Genomic DNA, 25189 nt, shown 5'->3' on the forward strand with positions numbered 1-25189 from the left:
ATGGATACGTTACGTTTTTTAATTTTGCTCTTATGGATGTGTAGCTGCAGGACAGGGCAGGCACAGCACAGGTGAGTCACCAGCCCCCCACCACCCCCGCCTCACCACCAAAAGAAATGGTCAGATATGATGTCATGAATGATTAAATTAATACATTAATGTGAAAAATATAGATACAATTTTACACCTCAACATTTCTAAAATCCTCACCAATGGCATGCAGTTCTGTGGCATCTGTGTTGATTCTTATTATATCCCAAGAAAAATGCATGTCAAGTAATTGGTTTATTAGAGTAGAGTGGATTTCATTGTGCTTACATAGAGGGTGACATTATTAACTGATTCACAAAAGCCCTCCTTTCAGCAAACACTACTTACTTAACATTACAAATTTGATAAAGCAGGCCTTTGCTTTTGTTGACTGACCCTTTACATAGGATTGTTATGTAAAGGCAGCACAATGGTTGCTCTTATTTCTTCATTTGCAATTACATAATAATGTCACCCCCCACACTCTACATTCACAGGCACATTACATTCTTAAATGAATCTGAACGCAATCATAGAGCTATCAAAACCCTTTTTAGCCTTCTGTACTTTACTATAAATGGAAACAAGTTAGATAAACTTTTAACCTAACTTTAACTGGAATCTGTTACTATTTTTTTTTTAATCCTTTACAGTCTGCAGAAAACACAAAGAGAAGATGGTATGTTGGTTTTAATCGTCCATATAAATTGTTTGTATCTTTCGTGCACATTCACTGGTGGACTTTCTAGTGAAGATGGAAGATATTAATAAGAAACTTTATTTTTATACCACTTATCAAAAAATATGTGAATTATAACAAACAGGACCAAACAATAGCTTTACCTCATATTAATATTTGATATTGAAGTATTTATTACAATAGGCACAAATGACATTACATTGTTCTTCTTCGACTTCTTTACCTCTACAACATCCATCCATCTCTCCATATGCCTGTTTGCATTTCTCCAGCAGTAGTGCTGACCTCCTGTGACTTTAACCAGGACAGCGACCCGTTCTGCAGGTTCAGCCAGGACACCGCAGACAACAGTGACTGGACCCGACATAAGGGTCCAACCCCAACACCTGGCACTGGTCCTAGCGGAGACTACCCTGATGGAAGTCAGTCCTGAACACATCGTTTACTTCAAATATTTCATTTCTGTACAGTTACCTCATTGGCAGATGGCTACATGGAATTCTGATTCATGATAAGACAAAAAGACATTTTCTGTCTAATTCTGTCTGCAGAGGGATTCTACATCTACCATGAGTGTGACAATGTCTCTAATGGGCAGAACGCTCGTCTGCTGAGCCCTGCCCTCTCACCATCGGCCTCTCAGATTTGTGTCCAGTTTTGGTACTACATGTACGGCTCTGATAATCAGAATACATTGAAGGTTTTGGCCAAGAGACCCAGTGGAGAGGAAGAGGTCTGGAAGAAGACTGGAATCCAGAGCCCATCCTGGCTCAAGAGCTCCATCACTGTGTCCAAACCCAGCAGTCAGAGTGTCAGCGTGAGTGTTACATAGAGATACCTTTTTGAAATGTAACCACCGAAATGCTTCATGTGCACATGAAATTGTCACACAGCATTTTAAGTGCTGAGATCTACATTAACTCGATGCTCTCTGTTTTTGTGGTGATATGAGGAACAGGTCTTGGGGGATGTGGACACTTGGCTTTAAGAGTTTCTAGAAAGATCCACTGAAGAGTCGCATGTTGCCACAAAACAGATGCGTTCATCAGTTTCTGTACTTGGCTTACAGAAAGTATAAGCCAAGCCTACAAACATGTACAGATTATTTTACAGTAACTCTTATCTCCCTATACCTTCACAGTAAATACATTCACAACACTGCTTTTAGAACAGTTGTAAAACAATTGAAGCATCAGGAGAGGAAATGAAGGAGTGTAGAACTGTTGAGCTGGAGATAAAAACCTGAGGACAGACCCATGAGAACACTTTGTTCCATACACAGTCACACCTCTCAACAATAAACCTGGGCTAGTTTTTTTTTTTTTTTTTTTTTTACACGTGTTTACTGTTCATTGTGGATTTTGCTGGCACTGTCCCTTTTTCACACACCATAACTCACACTTTTCCACAGTGTTCACAAAAAACAAACAAATTTATTGTTCTGGTCAGTTCAACTCAAACATTTAAATCAGTGCAATATCAGTTCATCCAAATAAATAAAAAAAGATTTTTAAGATGCTCGACCAGCTGATTATTGTGGCAGAGACACTGATATGTATGCTTTAAGGAAATATCACACAGTACTGGGAGTGCAGAAGAATTAGTACAGATGACTGTGTTTTTATGTAACATTCTTTGAACTGTACTACTCTTGTACTGCTTTGGTGGACTCCAGTCAAATTTCCAGTCAAAGCTTAGACAAACTACAGATCAGGTTCTAGTCTCCTCATCGCTCCAGCCAAACTTGAAAACATTTTTGCATTATTTCAACTATTTTTTTCATTTCATGCACAGTTTTTGAAATGATCATTTACCCATAAAAAATAGTGGCTGGAAAGGCATTGCATTATCTCCTAAAAAACAAAACAAAACAAAAACCCCAAAAAACTGCAAAGTTGAGCTAAAACATCTGCTACTTCCTGAAGAAAAGGGCCACGAGAATTAATTGAATCAAATCACTGCAAGATGAAGATGAATGGGTTTTTTAGAGTGACAGTGTTTTCTCTCTCCACCTATAGATTGTGTTTGAAGCGCAGAGAGGATCCTCTGCTTCCTGTGACTCGGCTCTGGACAACATTGTTATTACTGAGGGAGCATGTCCCTGTAAGTTTACACATTCTAACACACACACACACACACACTCAAATATCACTGTATCTCTGACTAAATGTTTTGTCCACAGCTTGTGTTTCTGGCTGTGATTTTGACAATCTTGGTGACCTGTGTGGTTGGACGACTCAAACTGAGAATCCTGATATATTTGGCTTTGAGCAGTGGATTGGGCAAACAGATACCGAAGGCACTGGACCTGATGATGACTTCTCTAAACCTGGATGTAAGTGGTTCAGCCCCACCCCCGCCATATTGCCTTGATGCGGCAAGTGCCGTTACAAATTATATAGATCTAGGAGCACAAGACTAGAAAACAGTGTTTTCCATGAAGACACCTGAAATTTGATGTTGATGGCTTATACCAAATAAATACAGTGACTGCCAGTCACATCCTGAGATGTGGATCAAGAGTTCCCGTTGCATCAGTGCATTTTGGATGTGAGATGAAACATACATACATTACTCTTGTATAGAGACTAAATCTGAGAAAGCTAATCTTTATTTTAGTTGTTTTACTTTATTCTTACCTAAATAACAGTTTTTTTATGTTGACCATTCAATGTGTAGTGGGTGCCTACATGTTGTTGGATTCTTTCGGAGCTATTCCTGGGGTCAGTGCTCAGATCAGAAGTCCTCTGTTAACCCCCTCCTCTGGCTGTCTGGACCTCATGTTCCACTACTACCTGTATGGTACCAGCACCACCATGGAGCTCAGTGTCCACACCATCACAGCAGGTCAAAGACTACATTTATTCTAATGTGCATAGACAGACAAACAAAGACAGGATAAAAACATTTGTATGGCTTGAACTGTTTTTTTTTCCCTATTTAACAGGTGGAAGCCTTGGACCTGCTCTTTTCACTGTCAGGGGGAACCAGGGTCAAGCCTGGAAACCTGCAGAGGTCCGCTACCTGGGAACTGCTGCTATTCAGGTATATGCTAGAATTTTGTGCACCTCTGTACGTGTATATGTGTGTGCATAGAGGTTTACATTAACTTACTTAAATGCATTTTATTGTATTTCAGTTTGTGATCGTGGGTACCTTTGGAGAAACTCCACAGACAGATATTGCTGTTGATGCTGTGTGTGTCATGGCCTGCAAAGGTGAGAATCTTCTTTGACTCTGTTGTGGTATCAGCCATTTTCTATGGTGTGGTCTGCTGGAGCAGGAGCATCACCTTAATCTGACCAGAGAGAATCGAATTTATCTTTCACTTACAGCTCAGCCAACAACTGCTTTACCACCAGTAACAACACCAAGACCAAGTACACCTCAACCAACAACTCCAAGACCGACTACGCCTAAACCAACAACTCCTGGGCCAACAACACCAAAACCAACAACTGCTGGGCCAACCACGCCAAAACCAACAACTCCTGGGCCAACAACACCAAAGCCAACAACTGCTGGGCCAACAACGCCAAAACCAACGACGCCAAAGCCAACAACTGCTGGGCCAACAACGCCAAAGCCAACAACTGCAGGGCCTACAACGCCAAAACCAACAACGCCAAAGCCAACAACTCCTGTGCCAACAACACCAAAACCAACAACTGCTGTGCCAACAACGCCAAAACCAACAACTCCTGGGCCAACAACACCAAAGCCGACAACTGCTGGCCCAACAACGCCAAAACCAACAACTGCTGGACCAACAACGCCAAAACCAACAACTGCTGGGCCAACAACACCAAAACCAACAACTCCTGGGCCAACAACACCAAAACCAACAAGTGCTGGGCCAACAACGCCAAAACCAACAACTCCTGGGCCAACAACACCAAAGCCAACAACTGCTGGGCCAACAACACCAAAACCAACAACTCCTGTGCCAACAACACCAAAACCAACAACTGCTGGGCCAACAACACCAAAACCAACAACTCCTGGGCCAACAACACCAAAGCCAACAACTCCTGGGCTAACAACACCAAAACCAACAAGTGCTGGGCCAACAACACCAAAACCAACAAGTGCTGGGCCAACAACTCCTGTGCCAACAACACCAAAACCAACAACTCTTGGGCCAACAACGCCAAAGCCAACAACACCAAAACCAACAACTGCTGGGCCAACAACGCCAAAGCCAACAACTCTTGGGCCAACAACGCCAAAGCCAACAACACCAAAACCAACAACTGCTGGGCCAACAACGCCAAAGCCAACAACTCCTGTGCCAACAACACCAAAACCAACAACTCCTGGGCCAACAACGCCAAAGCCAACAACTCCTAGGCCAACAACACCAAAACCAACAACTCCTGCGCCAACAACACCAAAACCAACAACTGCTGGGCCAACAACGCCAAAGCCAACAACTCCCGTGCCAACAACACCAAAACCAACCACTCCTGGGCCAACAACGCCAAAGCCAACAACACCAAAACCAACAACTCCTGCGCCAACAACACCAAAACCAACAACTCCTGTTCCAACAACACCAAAACCAACCACTACAACAAAGCCACCAAGTATGACATGTCCTTATCAAAGGTTTCCAATAATTCTTTCTTTCTTTCTTGAATTTATTACCTTCACTAAGGAGGTTATGCTTTCACCTGTATATGTTTGTTGGTTAGTTAGTTTGTTTATCAGCAGGATTACACAAAAGGTACGGAACCGATTGGCATCAAACTTGGTGGAGGGATGGGGCATGGGTCAGGAAAGAAACCCATTAAATTGTGGTGTGGATCTGGTTAAAGAGACGTATGCAGGAATTTTTAGCACATTCCTTAACACTGCAACATTGGACTTTTTTTTGGACATTCTTGCCAGTTTCTCAGGAAATAATGTTTGGATCCTGATGTAATAAATCTGAAATAGATAATAATAATCCATTTCTCACAGAAGACAATGCTTGATTATCATTACTTATATTACTTACTTAAACATTATACTTTATGACAAATTGTTTATGTTATTAGACCCCTTCCTTTTTCCAGATGGGAAGGATAGATTGGCCTGGGTGGAGGTATGCGCTCTACTGAGTGCCATTCTAGGTCTTCCCAATTAGTTAATTCCTTTTCTTTCTGCTCCACAGAACCATGTCCTCCTGATGCTGAGTACATAGACTGTGGTCCAGCTTGTATCCCCACCTGTATGGAACCCTCCACCAACTGTACTGGCTCCTGCATCAGTGGCTGCTTCTGTAAACCAGGGTTTGTCTTCAAGGGACGCCGCTGTGTGCCACTGGAGCAATGTGGCTGCCTGGATGACCAGAATAACTATTATGAGGTTAGACATCACAGTTACCATGTGCAAAAATGTTTAGTAAAAAAATGTCATGGCAAGACAGAATATGACAAGAAGGTTGTCCTTCAAATTTGTTTCAGCCTGGTGAGATTGTATTTGGCGATGGCTGCTCAAAGCTGTGTCGCTGTGCAGGGAACTACACTTTGGATTGTGTTGATAACTCCTGTGACCCCACCGAAGAGTGTCGCTATGTTAATGGTGTTGCGGGCTGCTATCCTAAAGGTACAAATGATTTGAAACTTGTCAAGGAATCGGTACATGAAGTGGTGCTTGCAGCTTGAAATGATCTTGTTCAAACAGTGTGTCATCCAACTATATATCTGAAGGCAAAAGTGTTAAGAGCTGTTCCTAACAGCCACAGTAAAAGCTGCTGTTTGATAATCCACCATTTGCAAACTGTCTGAACAGTGTTGATTTCATATCAATGATCTCTAAAATGAAGAAACTATCATTTTAGCCTAAGCCATTTCATAAATTAGGCCTCTGATGAGTTGCCAGAGCCTTGTGGTTTGGTTTGCATTCGATCACAAAGGCGTTAGAGTATATACCTAAATGTGAGCTTACAAGTGAGCTAATAAAAGTTGCTAATTTGATTTCCTTTCATATAAGACTGAGGCTGGGTTGTATTAAGGGCTTTATCACTGGTCACACCATTAAAACATGTTTGTAACAAAATAAATGCTAACATACAATTTCTCATTTGTTATTCCCTGAGGCACATCCACATGCATTGCGTCTGGTGATCCCCACTACACCACCTTTGACAAACGCAAGTACAACTTCATGGGCAGCTGCAGCTATCTGATGACTTCAGCCTGCAATGAAACGGCACTGCCATACTTTGAGGTCCATGCTGACAATGAAAATCGCTATAACAGGCCCACCATCTCCTATGTGAAAGCCGTGCACGTTTATGTGCACATGCTGAAGATCTCCATTCTCAAAGGTGGCACTGTGCAGGTCAGAAATGAGAAATGAGAAGAGGAACCGCAGAACTAATACAGTTCACACAATCACACTATCATCATCATACAGTATATCGACATATTGACAAATGCTATTCAGAATTCACTTGTTGAAAATGCACCTGTAGAATTAGGAATTGAAAATTCTATACAATGAGAATTTCCTCAGTAATCACTCTTTATGTTATTCGCACCTGCTTTTCTCATACAGGTGAATGGGACCAATGTAAATCTGCCAGTGACTCTGCCCCCTAGTGTCTCTGTGTTCAAGTCTGGAAAGCACTACACTGTGTCCATGAGCTTTGGCGTGACTGTTCGCTACGATGGAAACCACTACATGGACATCAAAGTGATCAAAGAGTGAGTGAAGACTGAACTGGTGCTGTCACTGGACACTTGTCTCTTTACGTGAAATGCTCCCCAACCCCACGCACAGTTGCTTTTATGATGGAATACATTGATAATCAGTCAAAATGCTAACGCCTTGCTTTCTGTAGCTATCAGGGCAAGCTGTGTGGACTGTGCGGCGATTACGATGGAGATGCCAAAGACGACTTCCGTAAGCCAGATGGATCATTGACCAACAACGCCAATGACTTCGGACACAGCTGGAATACTGATCCCGAGTGAGTACATTGCAGGGATACAAGCATACATTAGTATATCAATGAATGTTACTTCTGTCAGCTATTTTTAGATTTAGTCTTTCATTCTTGTTTCTTGTTTAAGAAAACCAGCATTTTAGTCTAGTTCAAAAAGAGACTTGAAATTCGGATCTTTATTCAGTCGACAGAAGATTAACTGACAGGAAAATGCTGTCCAACATCAGCAAACTGCATTCAAACAAGATTGAATCCCATAGATTTTAGGTTAGAAGAAAATTTAAATAAAAATAAGCCACAAAACGTGACGAGCTGTATAATCACACAACTTTTGTGGGGTCATTTGTGGGTTTGCAGATGTTATTAAGCAATATATCTAGACTTAAAAGAGGACAAAACAATCAAGGCTGGCTCAAATCCAGTGTCACCTAACTCTTGTAATAGGAGCACCTGAGCACCTTGAACCCCTCTGTGTACAACGCTACTTACATTCAGATAGTCCTAGTTCTTTCAGGGACTTTGATTTGACCCCAGTGCTGAATATGGAGTTAATAAGTCTGAGTTGCAGGTTGTAAATAGTTTAAATAATTTGATGTGTGGCCTGCATGTTGATGTGATGGATTAGTTTGACCTGGGCTCCATGCCTGAATTGAATTAGACATCTATGTGTGGACCTTCTTGGTCACATGCTGAGTATTCAGGCTCTGGGTCTCTGTAAAGCGCTTTGAGACAATTTTGATTGTGGAAGGCGCTATATAAATAAAATTGAATTGAATTGAATTGAATTGAATTATTAGGCTACATGATGAAGACATAAAGCCCATATGATGTTTAGTGCTCAATAAATTGCCCTTTTTGGGGGCATTTATTTACTGTGCAGGCATTCTTTGTTCTTGACAAAAACTAAGTAACACACACACACACTTCTCTCACTGACTGTCTGTATTAACAGGTGTAATAAGAAACCCAACACCACCATCCCTGGATGTGATGAAGGACAGCAGGAAGTGTATGAGAGCTCTGGATACTGTGGCATCCTGCTGGACAAAAAGGGTCCTTTCGCTGTGTGCCACCCCAAAATCAACCCCAATGTAACTACATACTATGACACCACATACATATATATAGTACATAATAAAGCAGCTCCCTTATTTGAAGTGGTGAGAATTTTGGTGGACCTGCATGTAATAAAATAAAAAAGTGGAATATTAAAATAGCAGTGTCATTTTCGGGTGTTCAGACTGAGGTCTGTGGGCAACCTAATTGTCTTTTATTCTGTTCCTATAGACATAAGTGAGAATTAGTAAAGTGGGGTTGTATGGGACTGCCTTATTCAGCAACTCAATATCTAGAGATTGTTGAGTGTATTACAGAATAGACTGGCAAATGAACCATTAATGACACATCACCTAAATGCCGGCCGCAGTTGTAAATTGTAATTAAAATAAATGGCTGGCTGTGACTCAACTTTCTGCACCAGATAAGATTAAAGTCTGAGACACAAATTTGAGAAATTTACATTTCTAATAGAATTAAGCATTGTAACTCAACACACTTTCTGTCTTCAGAGTTATTTCAAGGACTGTGTCTTTGACCTCTGTGAGCTGGATGGAGCTAAGCCCATTCTGTGTGAAGCAATTGAAGCCTACGTCAATGAGTGCCAGGACCGTGGGGTCAACATTGGACCCTGGAGGAATGAAACTTTCTGTCGTGAGTACTGGGTGAATGAGGGGCGGAGGTATGTAGGGAGGGTAAGGAGGAAGATGGGGAAAGCAAGGAAGCTAGCAGTTTTGCTCGGGAAGCTTCCCAAAAAGCTTAGCTTGGGAAGCTAGCTAGCTTTTTAACTTTCTTAACTTTCTGTCTAATTTGTGATGAATGACTTATTTAGCATTCAATGAAAAATAGTTACTGTAGAAAAAGTGAGACTCATTCTCTCATCCTCCCTCTAGCCCTGAGCTGCCCCCCCAACAGCCACTATGAGCCCTGTGCAGACCCCTGTCAGGAGACGTGTTCTGGAAAACCTCCCTCCTGTGGTGGGCCCTGCTCTGAAGCCTGTGTGTGTGATCCTGGCTACGTCCTGAGTGGCAGCAAGTGCATCAAAAAGAGTTCATGTGGCTGCAGACACACTAATGGCCAGTATTATGAGGTACACAGGGAAGTGTGTGTGTGCATGTGTGTGTGTGTGTACTTCATCCATTCCCACACACATAGCTCTACACTATTCCTGCACTACTGAACTGACAACCCAAGCTGTGATTCAAGTTTCTCCTGCTAACACAGTTCAAATCTATGTGTGTGTTTGTGTCTCAGCCCGGAGAGGAGTTTTATGTAGAGGACTGTAAGCTGAAGTGTAGGTGTAATCCTCCCTTCGTTACCTGTGTGGCCTCTGAATGTCCCCCAATGCATGAGTGTAAACTCCAGGCTGGAGAGTTGGGCTGCTATCCCACTGGTAAGTTCACACCTGCCACACAAGCGGTAAGCCAAGCGGTAAGTGAATAGTACAATATAGAATTAAGCACACGCTGAGGTCATGAACTCATCTGTGTTGTAGCTTGATGTTTTATGGATTCTTCAGACTGCTTATCCCACTCTCTCTTTCAGGCTCTCAGGACTGTGTGATCTCTGGAGATCCTCATTACAACACGTTTGATAAGAAGTTCTATAGCTTCATGGGAACGTGTACCTACACACTGGCCCGAACCTGCAAGAACAACACAGGTTTGAACAGATTTAGAAATTTATGTGTTTATTCCTTGAGAAAAACACAGTTTTCTCTTGTTTGTTTTTCTCAGCATTTTAACATAGACAGATGATTTGATAAAATCACACGCTTGATTTGTGAAGCTGATGTGAGCATGGTGTTGTGCTCCCTGTGCAGGTCCTTGGTTCTCAGTGGAGGGGAAAAATGAGGAGAGGGGGGTGTCAGGCGTGTCCTACCTGAGAAAACTCTATGTCACTGTGAATGGAATCACGGTGACCATGATGAAGGCCAGAAAGACGCTGGTCAGTATGGATAACACTTACACAGTACACAGTGTGCACTCTGTGTCTATAATGAAGGATGAAATGTGTAGACACACAGAAACACACACACACACACACACACACACACCAGCTGTAGCACTCTCTCTATATCAATCTTAATCCTCTGCCTGAGTGAAATTACAATTTAGAACCCGTCCCTTGTTCTCATCACCTTTTCATTTCATCTTATCCTTGTTCTTTGACTTTTAGCTCTTTATTCTCTTTATTCTGTAATCCCAGAAATCCGCCCGCGCTCTTCCTCCGTATCCTCTCCAGTTTGATCCGTGTTCAGATCAAGCAGGTTTTTCTCATTATCAAAGATCTGTGATCTTATCCTACAAGTACTATAGAGCTACTATAGAGCCAGAGGATCTAAATCCCTGTATGCTGGGTTTTTATCCATGTGTCTTATAATCTGTGATGTATAAAATCCCGAAAAGCCAACTGTAAATTTGTCTTAACTGCACCTGCAGCTTCTGTTTGACATTGTCTTCATGTCATCTTTCTCTTATCCCCTCCGGCAGGTGAACGGACGGCGGGTGGCCCTCCCTAACTCCCCCTCTCCCGTCATGTCTCTCAGCCTTGCGGGTCAGTACGTCACCCTGCAGACACCTTTTGGTCTCCAGGTGCGTTGGGATGGAAACCATTACGCCCAGATCTCAGTTCCCAGGTTGGTATGGAGGTCAGATGGTCACATCAGGTCAGATGTTGACCTTTGTCTTTTCATAGATGCATTTTTTTAAAAATCTTTTTTTTTTTATTTTACTTTTTATTTGGAAAGCTGTAACTCATACATAAAGCAGGTTAAAAAAAAGTGAGGTGTGGAGAAAACAGACTGAAAACAACTCAGCAAACATAAAATACGGAAACAGAAGAAAACTATTGTGATTTGGATGAGATGCATTGCATGATTTTACATGGCTGTGAAAATCTTGAAAACTAAAAGAGGATTTAGACTGGACACAAGGCTAATTTAATGTTTCACTTGAACCCTTTGACCATTTGATACTTTGGTTCTAAACTGTATATTCCATCGATAGTCCTCTGACTAATCTAATCTGAGATTTTGAGATTTCTACATTCTTTCTCTTTATTTCTAGAATTCCATTACAGGGCCAACCCGTATTTGGCCTTGTAAGTCTCCTTAAGACATTCCGCTTCATCTCTTAATCCCTTATTCTCTGTGTCTTCATCGTTTCAGCTCCTACTATGACCAGATGTGTGGTCTCTGTGGTGACTATGACGGCAACCCAGACAATGACTTCACCAAAGCAGACGGCACTGTGGTAGGAAATGTCAATGACTTCGGGAACAGCTGGCAGACCGAAGAGGATGAGGATGACTCGTGAGTTTCCATATCTTCATCTTTCTGCTGTAATCTCAGAATTTACGGATTTCCTTGAAACTTCTTTGGAAATTCGGTCTACACGTGACAAGGCTTATGAAATGGACATGAATTCAGTTACCCACAATAAATAAAATACAGAAATATATTATTGAAGATATGTGGGCAGTGTGTGGATTTATACTTGTGTGAAAACATGAATTACATTTGGTTGAGAAATTGTTATATTATGAAAAATAATACCCACAAATATAATACCGATCCGTAGACTTAAGAAATGGAATGTGACTCTGTTGTGTTTTTACTAATCAGGTGTACCCCAGGCACCAAGCCTGACCCAGACTGCGACCCCAAACTTGAGGCTGAGGTGGTGAAACCAGACAAATGTGGCAAAATTAAAGACTCTGCAGGACCCTTCAGGTGAGAATATGCATAATTACTGACCTGCTGTGGATACCTGCTCGACTACAGGGTCTGCACAAAAACCATCACCCTGCTGAGATGCAAATTCAGAATCTGAACAAATGGTATCAAAGAATTGAAAGATGGTGACAGGAGAGAGCAGGAGAACTGGTTCAGAGCTGGTGCTCATGCTGGCTCAGAGTGGGTTCCACTTGGGAACCTTCTAAGAGCCGCCGGAGAGCCACGTCCTTCCATCGCTGTATAGATTTCTTCTTTCGCACAAACACTAGTGTCAAACAACAACAGCTACAAGTGTTTTGCTTCAAGTTCACATCTATACTGAATCTCTGGGTTTTCTTCTTTGGATTCTCTGTTTTTGTTTATTATTTAAAAAGGCAGTCATTCTAGTTAGTGGGTCTTGTTGATTTGACTGTATTAATCTTTAGCCTTTCACTTTAAATCAATAACAGGAAAGGAAACTCTCTGTTCTGAGCAGTGTCAGCGTGTATTAATCTGCTGGGGCGTAACACATGGGGTAGTTAAAGGCTGTGATTGTGGATAGTCACATCAGGCTGTTATGGTTTATTCATTCAGTTTTGCATCTGCTCAGTTCTGAACTGCACAGACAGATGTTTTATTTTGAAAAAGGTGAGAAACACTGTTACACAGATAGTGATATCTCTCCAAAGCTTATCTGACTCACTTATCTTATTTCAGATTACAATTATAGCTTGTTCTTGGAATATCACATGAACATCAATGGACTCTGAACCACATTAAAACATACACACCACCCGGAAACTTAACAGATATTTTACTTTACTTACTTAGGATTCTGCATTTTTCATTCTCTACTGTCAGATAAAATATGCTAAAATTATAAACAAAAAGATGATAGAAAATTCCCATAACATAGTTACATAAAAACTGCCACTATACTGCGGCAGCAGTATGTCATTAGTTGTAGTGCAGTCAGCATGATTTCTGTCACACTGTCATATTTGGCTTCTTTCTGTCCTTCCCTGGGCTTTTTAGAGTGTTAGACCATTTTCTCCTCCCGAGACTAAGTGCTCCTCTCTCTCTCTGTCTTCCAGGGAGTGTATCAGTGTGGTGGATCCCACTCCATTCTTCCAGAGCTGTGTGTATGACATGTGTCAGTTCAATGGCCAGCAGCAGGCACTGTGTGACCAGCTCCAGGCCTATACTGATGCCTGCCAGAGCGCTGGAGCCAAAGTCCACCAGTGGAGGACTCCGGACTTCTGCCGTAAGTCTTTTTTCTCCAAAGAGGATCAGACTTAAAGAATGTGTACATTTAGTAATATATCAGATAAAATGTTTAAAGAAAAAAGCTATGTATTTAAGTTTTAGTGAAATCAGAGCTATGGTTCTAGGGACGGCAGTGGCTGTCATTTACTTCATCTTGAGTGCTAAGCATCAAACTGGGACTGCAGCTAATGATTACTTCCATTAGTGATTAATCTGATGATTATGCAATGAATTAATCAGACAGTAGTGAGTGTCCAAAGTAAAGTTTGTAAAGTTAGTTTTGTCCAACCAACTCATCAAAACCCCAAAATATTCATATTTACTATCACAGAAGATTAAAAACACTAGCAAATGTTCTCTGTGGGGAGGCTGCATTCAAGCTCTGTCAGGCTGGTTGTTATGGTGATATAATGATGAGCAGTATGATATAAATGCATGGGGATAGAGAGAGAAGAAGAAGATATATGAGGTCAAAGGTTTACTTTAAAGTGCATAAATAAGAAAAAAGCAGTAAAACATAAGTATGATATAAGTTAAGTTCAATTGTACTATAATTTATAGTATAGTTCCAGTACATAATAAAACTTTATTTAACATTCATCTTTTCTTTGATTCATCCTACTCCCCTGCCTTGCCTTTGTCCATCATCTATCCTTCCCTCCCTCTGTCATCACTCTATTCCATACAGCCCTGGAATGTCCTCCCAACAGCTCCTACTCCTTGTGCGTGAGTTCGTGTCCAGAGACGTGTCTGGGTGTGGTCGGACCGCCGGGCTGTGAGGACGTGTGTGTGGAGGGTTGCGAGTGTGACCCTGGTTTCATCCTGAGCAATGACAAATGTGTGGCACTGAAAGACTGTGGCTGTGTGGACAACAGTGGAACCTATCACCCTGTAAGTAGGAAGGACTTCCATTAATCCTGAGCTATAATCCATACAAACCTCATACTCACATTATCAAGAGGTTTAGTCGGGATACAAAATGAAAGCTGTTGGATTTTGATATAGAGGTTTGGAGACAAACACGATCAGAACAAGAGGATGCTGTTGAAGTGGAGGAGAGAACTGTCAATCATCTTTTGCATAACTTACTTGAAATGACATCATCTGAAGCAAATACAAATAATACAATTGAAATTTTGTTTATGACCCTTTTTGTCGTGGAGTTACAAACATGTCCATTCTGCGTGAAAACTATCATATAAAAACATTTTTAATGCTACTAATCTGATGTTTCCTCACAACATTGTTTGCGTGGTGTACAAATGTTCTGTCTCTCCTGTGATTTGATATTGTCCTCTCACATAATAATGTCCTGCTCAGTTCCACTTCCCATCCATCTTGTATGGCAATTGGCAAAGCATCCAGCACACAAGACACTGCATGCAGACATACTTATTTTTCGTGTGCATGAAGCATCATGGCATCTGTTGGCATTTTTTGCTTTGGCTGATATGAAACTATAACAATAAAGCCCATGCATATACAAGAGAACAGCTTTTGAATAGCTGTCCACTGTAGTGACCACTATGCATGAAAGGGTTAACCTCAAAGCCTCATACTCCACATTACGGCCCTGTTGTCAGATCTGAGTAAACATCGAGTGGTAGTGTAAGCTGTTTGTTCGTGAGTTCAGATCCTCACAGAACTCGGTTGGGGAAAGATTGTGGTCATTTAATACAGGAAAAGCTCACAGAGACGTTCACTGACACATGTTTATTTCATTTTAAAATCAAATCAAGATATACGAACAATGGCCTGTATGAACAATAATGTTCTTTGTGGGAGCTGGAGATATAATTTGCATTGTGTGTGTTTGTCAGGTGGGCGATGACTGGTACATTGAGGGTTGTGGGCAGAAGTGTGTGTGTCACAGTGGAGGTTTTATCCAGTGTCACAACAGCAGCTGTAAACCGACCACTGAGAGCTGCCAGCTACAAGATGGAGAATATAAATGCCAACCTCTGGGTAAGTTATACACACACACACACAGGCCCCCGCTCCCATGTCTGGTGGGGTCTTGGAAGGGTCTTGTGTCAAAGTCATTTAGGCCCTCATGATCTCAGCTGATCTTGTATGTACATTCCTATTAATTAATATTTGCCTCTCTTGTCCAGGAAGTGGTATCTGCTCAGTATCTGGTGATCCTCACTACACCACCTTTGACAAAACCACTCACCATTACATGGGAGCGTGCTCCTACACCTTGACCAAACCCTGCAACTTTTCCTCTGACTTGCCGTACTTCACTGTGGACACCCAGAATGAGCACAGAGGGAGTAATAAGAAGGTCTCCTATGTCAGGGCTGTGATCGTCAATGTGAACGGTGTGACTGTCATCCTCAGCAAGGGCCGCACTGTGCAGGTACGCTCGTAATAGTTACTGCTGAAACAATTTGTCAATAAAATTGCTTAGTCAGCTGATTGAAAATTAATCAGCAACAATGTTGATGATCATTTAATCCTTTATAATTATTTTTTGGACAATAACACCCCCAAATTTCCTGGCCTCAACTTTTAAAATATGAATGTGTACTGGTTTTCTACATCTTATGTAGTGGGAAACTTGAATTTCTTTGGGTTTTGGACTGTTGGTAAGACAAATTAAGACATCAGACAGTGTCTTCTTGGAGCCTGGGAAACTTCACTGAGGTCATGACTTGTGGAGTGAAATTGTAAATGAAAGAAAAGCCACTGTCCATCCTCTCTTCTTTAGACTTTCTGTCTGTCATCAGAATACATTTCTCACTGCTCTTCAGGTCAATGGGACAGTGGTCGTCCCACCTATCACCTCTATCGATGGAGTTCAGATCTACTTGAGCGGAAAGTTTGTTGTCCTGGAGACCTCCTTTGGCCTGAGGGTGCGTTTCGATGGGAACCACCACGCTGACGTCACTGTGCCAGTCTCCTACAATGGCCTACTCTGTGGCTTGTGTGGTGAGAACCATTATAGGTTATTTTCCCATTTCAGGCATTGTTGACTGATCAATCTATAGATCTCAATAGTGAGTCCCTGTATTTGTTGCCATGTCCCCTCCCCCAGGAAATTTCAATGGAAACCCAAAAGATGACAACTTGAAACCAGACAATACACCAGCTGCTAACACGAATGAACTGGGAGACAGCTGGCGTGTTCCAGACCCACGGCCTGAGTGAGTCACATCACAGAGTACACAAACTCAGAACCACACTCTCCCGTGTCAAACATAGACAGCTCACTTACTGGTGAATAGTGGCTTCATTTAGAGACAGTCAAACCCATCACCTACCCCTCAAAACACTATAATCATTGTTCCCTAAACATTTCCAGTTACCTTTTTTTAAAACCATAAAACCATACCAGGAAAGGGAAGGCACACTGAGCTGCTGGGAGACTTTTAATGTGAAACATCTGTTAAGGGAGTGTTTCACTGACAAAAGTTTAACAGGAATCCAGGAAATGTGATGCAATAGATGTAAGGTGTTCCTGTGTTTCTCAATCAGTTGGCATCAGTTATACAAAACAAACACAAAAGCACAGAAAACATTCAATGCAACTGGAGACTTTCAAGAGTTAATCAATGAGGACAAGGTCACAGCTAGAACAGTTTACGATAAGCATATCTTACACACTGACATGCTACAATCTTCCCGACTGGAGAGTCTGGCCTCAGAGGTAATTACAAATTACAGTTATTTAGATAGATTTCAGTAAACTCTTCCACAATCACTTTATTTGTGGTTCTAATGAATTCTCCACCTCTTCTCAAGCTGCACCGATGGTGGAGGACAGGAGGACTGTGATGAGGACGTGGAGGAGGAGGCCAAGAAACCCACCAGCTGTGGCATGATCACTGATCCCAATGGTATTACACACACACACACACACACAGTGTGTGTGCACACATACACAATGCATCATGTTGACAACACTTTCTAGACCAGCCTAGAGCAATTTCAATCACACTTGCAGGTTTGATGATTATTAGATTTGTAAAGCTCAGTTTCAGTCAGCCAGCTCACACGGAACAGAGTATCACACTCAGCACTCCCCTCTAAGGGAATGGAGACTCTGTGAACGCCTAGTGTATGTCTGGACTGCTTATGGTCAATGTGCAAAACTGAGGACGTAGTTGAAAACTGTTGTTGACAGAATACGCTAATTAGCATATTCATTCACAACGGCTGTGTTGTGGTTTCAGATATATTTACCTGTGATATGATCAGTCAGACAGAAAGTTAGAAGCTCATTCACGTCTATGTCAACTACTGTGAGGTCAGTTGAATGACCCCGAAAAAGGCATAGGCTCCTCTAAATCTACGTTATGTTTATCTCAACCTCAGGTATCTTTAAGCCCTGCCACTCCATCGTGCTGCCCGGGCCGTACTTTGAAAACTGTGTGTATGATATGTGTGGCACTGGAGGTCAGACCGTGGCTCTGTGCCAGGCCATAGAGAGCTACGCCGACATGTGTGCTGCTGCAGGAGTCCCCATCACATGGAGGAACAACACCTTCTGTCGTAAGTCTGTGTGTGTGTGTGAGTGTATCCAAGGGGTTTTGATGCTACTTATTTACTGCCTTGCTCCAGTAACATTTGCAGGCTAATGTTAGCTCCAGTATTTGCCTCTTGCTGTCACAGTGGTTGCTGTTTAAAAGTTCAGTAGGCTCGACTTAAATACAGAATAAAACTGAGGTTGTCATCCTTTACACATGACACCATTCAACACTGATATTGATTTTAAAAAAAAAAAAAGGAGAAATTACATAATATGACTTTGGACACTGACAGAATTTATCAGTCATCAGTCTTTTTTCCATTTGCATTTGAAGATATTCAGTAAATATACAAGTCCATCCTTTTTGTTGACAACATATTGTGCAAACATCCCTTTTTCCAATGTCTTCCTCCCTCCAGCTCTGAAGTGCCCCCCAGGCAGTCAGTACACCCCATGTGGCCCTGCCTGTCCCCAGCCCAGCTGTCAGGACCCTGCAGGCCCTGGTGGCTCCTGCAACCAGCCCTGTGTGGAGGGCTGCATCTGTAACCCTGGTTTAGTTCTCAGTGGAGACAAATGTGTCCCACTCAGTGAGTGTGGATGTACTGATGAAGATGGACAGTACAGGCCGGTAGGTGTGCCCGGAGGTGGATCACTCAGCGGAAATGCCATGTGTTTGACTATGAATTGAGCTTATTTATTTGTGTGTGTGGGTGTAGGCGGGAGACACTTGGTTCACAGAGATGAACTGCTCTGAGCGCTGCAAGTGCAACGGCAACCACAACATCACCTGCGAGCCCTGGCAGTGCAGCCCTGCACAAGAGTGTAAAGTGGTGGAAGGAGTACTGGACTGCCACTCTACAGGTAAACTTAACACCAGACTGGATGAGTGAAGATTCACCACACAAGAATCACTCACTGATCATTTTCCATCTCAAAATACACGCAGATTGAATAATAACATGGGTTTAATATAATTTGAGTCTTAGTTTTGTAGTTTTGTTCATCAGTCCATTTGAGCTCTGTTTCCCTCCTCAGGTAAAGGAGTGTGTCACGTGGCTGGAGATCCTCACTACTACACCTTTGATGGTGTGATGCACACATTCATGGGCACCTGCACTTACACTCTGGTGGAGGTATGGGGTGACCTCGTATTTCACATTTCTGTTTCAGCTCTTAACTAACTTACCCTAACTTAAACTAGGAGACACATGCAATATAGAAACCACCTTGTTTCAAATCCTTTTCTGAATGCCCTAGGTCTGTAACGCCACCAAGGTAACTCCCTTTAAGATAGTGGCTAAAAATGAGGAGCGTGGTCAGCCGGAGGCCTCCTATGTTCGCTCTGTCAAAGTCTACCTGCCTCATGACACTGTGGTTGAAATGCAGAAGAGCCGCAGAGTTCTGGTAAGGAAGGTTTTTTTTTTCTTTTCAAGCTTAATGGCTATCGAGTCAACTGCAGAAAACAGTAATGGGATGTACATCATCTCGTCTTAGCTGAATGACCGACGGGTGCGAACCCCAGTGTCCATTGAGTTGGCCGGAGCCAAGGTGATAAGCAGCGGAGCCTACAGCCTGCTGGACACAAACTTTGGTCTGCAGGTGAAGTTTGACGGAGTCCATCACCTGGAGATAACAGTTCCTGGGGAATACTTCAACAAGGTATGAAGACAGATGCCAGATCTGCTTTATTGTCTTAATGTCCCTCCACCAAATGTCTTAGTGCCAAAAAGATTTCACCATTTGGATCATTCTAATTGTAGATGCTTGTTTGTAATTCCACCTCCCTTCTCTCCAGCTGTGTGGCATGTGTGGGAACTACAACCACAACTCCTCTGATGACAACCTGATGCCCAACAAGAAACCAGCCAAGGATGTGATCGAACTGGGGAACAGTTGGAAATCAGATGGCGACAGTGATCCTGGGTCAGTGGATTACAACTATTACACAAGCTATGAGTCTGAAGACTTATCTCATAAAACTCAGCGCTGTGTTCCTCTGATGCTCTCGACCCCTATATTTAGCAATGTTCTTTTGACAGTCAACACCCATCTTTGTGATAAACAGTTTTGGAATTCTTTGTGTGCAGTTGCAGTAGTTCACAGGCAACACTGCAACATCCCAGAGCCTGATTAAACCACTCACCTTAACATTCTCTTTATTCAGCTGTCAGCCAGACACTCGCCCAGACATCCACCCCAACTGCACTGCAGAAGAAGAGAAGCTGTTCGAGGCTCAGTGCGCTGGGATCATCCTCTCCAACCGCTTCAAGCCCTGCCACTCTCTGGTGCCCCCCGAAGCTTTTCTAGGTAACTGTGTCTACGACATGTGTGAGTACGATGGCATGCAGGCGACGCTCTGTGACAACGTGGAAGCGTACGCTCAGGCGTGTCACAGCGCCGGAGTCACCATCAGCTGGAGGAACAACACCTTCTGTCGTAAGTTACAATAATCAAATCAAAAGTTTTCAGCAAAAGATTCTTGTTTTACTCTTTTCATACTCAATTCTCTTCCCTCCCTGCAGCCCTGCCATGTCCTCCTAACAGCCACTACTCAGACTGCACCACCCCTTGCCCCCCAACCTGCTCCGACCTCTTCCCCATCTTCTGCCACCTCCCTCCAACCACCTGTGTGGAGGGCTGCCAGTGTGACGCCGGATACGTGCTCAGTGACAACAAGTGTGTTCGTCTGGAGAAATGTGGCTGTCTGGACCTCAGTGGAGAGTACCATGATGTGAGTGAAGCCAAGCGTCCATGTGAACAGTAAAATCAGAAACACATCCGGGTTAGTAGCATAAATGGTGGAGACCTTTAGAAACAGACTAAAGGTGGGTACTGGCGGTTTCCAGCCTGAGGTCAGGTGTAAAACATCAGCAGGCAAGTCCATAGGAATGAAAGGAAAAAATTGTTTCATTATTGTGTTCAAATTGTAACGCCTAAATGTTGTGTGTACGTTTGTGTGTGCAGGTGGGAGACTCATGGCTGACAGAAAAATGTACTAACTCGTGTGTCTGTAACCTTGGCGGCAAAATCACATGTAAGGACCACAGCTGTAATTCCAACTCAGTTTGTGCCCTGGACAAATATGGAGACTTCTACTGCAAACCCACCAGTGAGTCCACCGCTGTGAGAGATGTCATGTGTCACAGTACTAACATGTTAGAACTGCAATGTGTGCAGTGTGCGCTTTAAAAAATTAAAAGTTGCTTAATTTTAAGCCATTTCAATCTTTCCAATCAACTTATCACCCTCTTTAGAGTTTGACAAGTGCAGCATTTCTGGGGATCCCCACTACCGAACATTCGACGGTTTCGTCCATCACTTCCAGGGTCCCTATACCTACACCCTGACTCAGGGCCACAACCTGCAGAACTTCCTGTCACCCCTGTCGGTGAGGGGGAAGAACATCAGACGTGGAGGGAACAGGAGGGTGTCGTTCCTGGATGAGATGTACATTGATGTTTACGGTGTCAATGTTCGCTTCCTGCAGAAGAAGATGGTCCTGGTCAGTTGTTTGTGTTCGTCTGATGGAAGCACCATTGTTTTTTTTTTTTGTGGCTGTTTTTTGTAGTAAAAACAACATACTGCATCTATTGTACCTGCTCTAGGTGAACGGGGAACGTGTTGCGCCTCCTCTCAGTCCAGTTAATGGTTTGACCATCACCATGAACTCCAGGCAGGTCCAGCTCACCACTGATTTTGGACTCACTGTACGCTTTGATGGCAACATTCGTGGAGGTAAAAGAAAAAGAAGCCTCTGCCCTTGTGGACCGAGCCCCTCTTTGGCTTGTTGTTCATCCATTCATTTCCCTCCTCTGTCTGTCTTCTCCTGTATCAGAGATCATACTGCCCAGCACCTACAAGAACTCTGTCAGAGGGTTATGTGGAAACTATGATGGCATCACCAGAAATGAGTACATGAAACCAGACGGGACGGTGGTCAGGGACCTGAACAAATTTGGAGAAAGCTGGAGAGCCAGCGACCGACAGGCTGACGGACCGAAGACCTACGACCTCCCTAACACAGTCCACATCCATAGGTAGGTCCTCAGCTAGGCTCACCGCTTTAACTGGAAATACAGATTCAAGAGTGTGGAGATGTATTCTTGATTTTCAAAACGCAAAATATTTCAAAACCAAGTTTTACTTACTGGTTTTTTTTACGGAACCTTTCAATCCTCAAGCCCTCATGTAGTCCAACAACTAGTGTCCATTAGCTGTAACAGCCTGTAAAACACTTGCATTTTCAAATAACGACCTATAGATTGGCACCTTACATTGCTTCCTCTGTCCTTCCATCCTTTTCCATCTGTGTCCAGGCGAGAGGCGGAGACCGATCCCGACTCAGGATTTGAGACATCAGACTGCTCTCAGTCTCAGCTCAGTGATTACAACAGTGCGGCTCAGTGTGGAGCGCTGTCTGATTCGAAGGGACCGTTCGCTGCCTGCCATGCCACCCTGTCCCCGAAAACCTTCCAGGAGTGAGTGGTCTGAGCACTAGAACGCCTCCATTTTTCCAGCTGCAATCATAAATGTTAGACTCATCCAGCAGCTGAACACACTCCTCACGTTCTTCCTAATGGAAATCAAACATTGCTCAGAAAGTTTGTTCAAACACTGTCGCAGAAGTTCTGTCAATTTCAGACTGTGCTAGTCTTCATCATGTGAAGCCACAGTCTGGTTCTGGTCTTTAACATTTACATTTGTTTGCTGGACTTAAGCTGCTGACCTTTCCAACACTCACTGGAAAAATGAGGCTGTTCTAAAACCTTTGTAGTAAATGTAGAAGGTTCCTCAGTACAATACACACTGGCACAGTACAATATACACTTCTCACCCCTGTATTTATTGTGCATGTGTGTTTCCCTCAGTGACTGTGTGTTTGACCTGTGTGCTGAGCATGGCAGTGCAGCACTGCGTTGTGCCAATTATGAAGCCTACGCCGCAGCCTGTCAGGAGGCAGGAGTCAGACTGGGATCCTGGAGGCAGCAGCTGGACTGTGGTAGGATGCTGAACATACACGACAAGTCACACTTGTGTTGAAATGATTGGCCACTGTTGTTTCAGCCCGTTGACCTCAAATCAGTCTTTCAAAGTCAGACATGTCTGACATGCATGTTAATCTTGGAGGTGACGTGTCCTTGGAAAATGGAACTAGTTAAAATTGAGTGTGAACTGGAGAAGAGCAAATCATCATCATCATCGTCATCATCCATCTCACATGGTGTTGTGACTTCTCTCTCTCTCCCAGCCCTCTCCTGCGATGCCAACAGCACCTACTCCTCCTGCATGTCGCCTTGTCCTGCCTCGTGCGCCGACCTGGCAGCGCCCTCCGAGTGTGACACCTCTTCCTGCATGGAGGGGTGCCAGTGCGCTGGGGGCTTCGTCATGAGTGAGGGAACCTGTGTGCCGTACACGCAGTGCGGCTGCACCTTCCTCAACAGATACTACCCCGTAAGGGCCTTGTCAAAACAGTGTATGTATCACAGTGTGTGTGATGAGGTGATCTCATTTCCTGTCTCCTCTCTCTCTCCATTCGTACTGCAGCTGAAGGAGATGTTTGTGACTGAGGACTGTTCTCAGTCCTGCGAATGCACCAGCACCGGCGTCGTGTGCCAACCCAAGACCTGCCAGGACGGTTACGTCTGCGCCATCTATGACTTCAAACGCGATTGCTACAGAGGTGTGTGTGTGTGTGTGTGTTGTGCGTGTGTCATCTCTGGAACAGGTCTGGAGCTTGTCTTGTTATGCAACAACTGAAATCAAACTGTCAAAAACAACAGCGACAACAACAAAAACTCTGTTGTGTCTTGTTTCGTGTTGTAGCGAGTCCCTGCCTCAGCTACCCGTGTCTGAACGGAGGAACATGTAAGGAAACCAGCAACAGCACCTACACCTGTCAGTGCGCAGAGGGTTTCCAGGGCACCAACTGCGAGGTGGAGGTAGCGCCGAGCGGAGGACTGGGTACGGGGGCCACTCTTCAGGGAATTCAAAAAGCTTAAACGTTTCCTCATGACATTGAATCCCGGCTCTGACTAAAGCCAGGAGAGTCCTTCTTTACCTGCAGGTCAGACTGTCTTGACCTTTGGCCTAATAAAAAGTTTCATTGTTTGTTACAGAAACCAAGTGGATCATCCTGATCGTGGTTCTGGTCTCAGCCGCCGTCATCATCATTGTCACCACCATTGTGTGTCTTTGCAGACGCAAAGCCAAGTGAGTTTTCAACCGCTTCTGTGGTGCACAAATATTAGTCGATTGTGTGTGTGTGTGTACGTTTGTGTGCAGTTAGGTTTTAACACATAGTGCCCGAACTGTGGTGTTAAACACATGGCGGCTAAATGTTTTTTTTTTTTGGTCGAAAATCTCACGTTCTTTCTCTCCACAGGAAAAAGAAGTGCGAGGAGAAAAATCTCAGCTTGAAATCAACAAGTAAGAATTATTACTATTTGTAAAAGAAGCTTTTAATAAGCTTAAGTTGACTAAATATGACCAATGCATCTCAGGACGGAGAGATTTAGAGAGCCGATAGACCTAATACTCACTTAGATAGATGAAGTGAGCAGAGTGCGTTTGTGTGTCGAAGGTTTGTAGACAGATTTCACAAAAATCAACATCATAGCTTCTTGGAAACCTGATGCTGATGTTCTGTTTTTTTCTGGGGGGGTTTTTTTTTTCCAGGTGTTCCATATACAAACATAACTGAACAAAGAAACGACAAAGTGACCGCTATGTGATGACAAACTGCTTATTCAGCTGCTCTTCAAAGAAAAATAAAACCTTGCAAGAAATGAAATTTTTAGTTTGTGTCTTGTGAAAAGTGTGAATATCATAGATGTCATAGATGTCATCCATATGTCCATATGTTGCCTTCTTAACTTATCCTTTTGATGTCATTTTAGTCAGATATGTGTGTGCCTTATTAATGCAATGTTCACTGTAATGTTTTTTGGAATGAAATATGTGGGGGAAAAAAAATAAAATGTGTGTTTGTCTTCGTTAAAAACATAAGCGACACTT

General features: G+C 43.1%; 1 protein-coding gene across 1 annotated transcript; it reads left to right on the forward strand.

Annotated features, from left to right (window-relative positions):
• Positions 1-25131, forward strand: zanl (zonadhesin, like). The gene is made up of 52 exons (XM_041031340.1): positions 1-71; positions 684-709; positions 1003-1152; positions 1282-1547; positions 2749-2833; positions 2913-3065; positions 3410-3577; positions 3678-3775; positions 3870-3948; positions 4066-4818; positions 5886-6079; positions 6178-6319; positions 6813-7057; positions 7274-7422; positions 7560-7688; positions 8617-8755; positions 9233-9374; positions 9614-9810; positions 9975-10113; positions 10266-10382; positions 10543-10667; positions 11213-11358; positions 11890-12033; positions 12346-12453; positions 13530-13699; positions 14390-14592; positions 15522-15666; positions 15816-16063; positions 16458-16635; positions 16742-16850; positions 17449-17543; positions 18022-18198; positions 18595-18803; positions 18892-19036; positions 19211-19308; positions 19433-19579; positions 19670-19834; positions 19971-20098; positions 20340-20611; positions 20698-20906; positions 21140-21284; positions 21430-21677; positions 21781-21910; positions 22011-22212; positions 22492-22653; positions 23044-23174; positions 23424-23626; positions 23720-23855; positions 23999-24136; positions 24292-24385; positions 24558-24601; positions 24851-25131. Exons 1-52 carry the CDS (start codon positions 1-3, stop codon positions 24904-24906), a joined length of 8352 nt encoding a protein of 2783 aa, XP_040887274.1. The 3' UTR covers positions 24907-25131.
• Positions 25132-25189: the final 58 nt, after the last annotated feature.

Source organism: Toxotes jaculatrix, chromosome 23 (genome assembly GCF_017976425.1).
Source record: "Toxotes jaculatrix isolate fToxJac2 chromosome 23, fToxJac2.pri, whole genome shotgun sequence".
Lineage (NCBI taxonomy): Eukaryota > Metazoa > Chordata > Actinopteri > Toxotidae > Toxotes > Toxotes jaculatrix.

What these genes read in the sequence shown, in the direction of transcription:
- zanl (XM_041031340.1), top strand. Translation starts at nt 1, where the DNA reads ATGGATACGTTACGTTTTTTAATTTTGCTCTTATGGATGTGTAGCTGC. An exon ending in GACATCAAAGTGATCAAAGA is followed by an intron (nt 7,423 to 7,559) that starts GTGAGTGAAGAC and finishes TGCTTTCTGTAG; the next exon opens with CTATCAGGGCAAGCTGTGTG. An exon ending in AAGATGGACAGTACAGGCCG is followed by an intron (nt 18,804 to 18,891) that starts GTAGGTGTGCCC and finishes GTGTGGGTGTAG; the next exon opens with GCGGGAGACACTTGGTTCAC.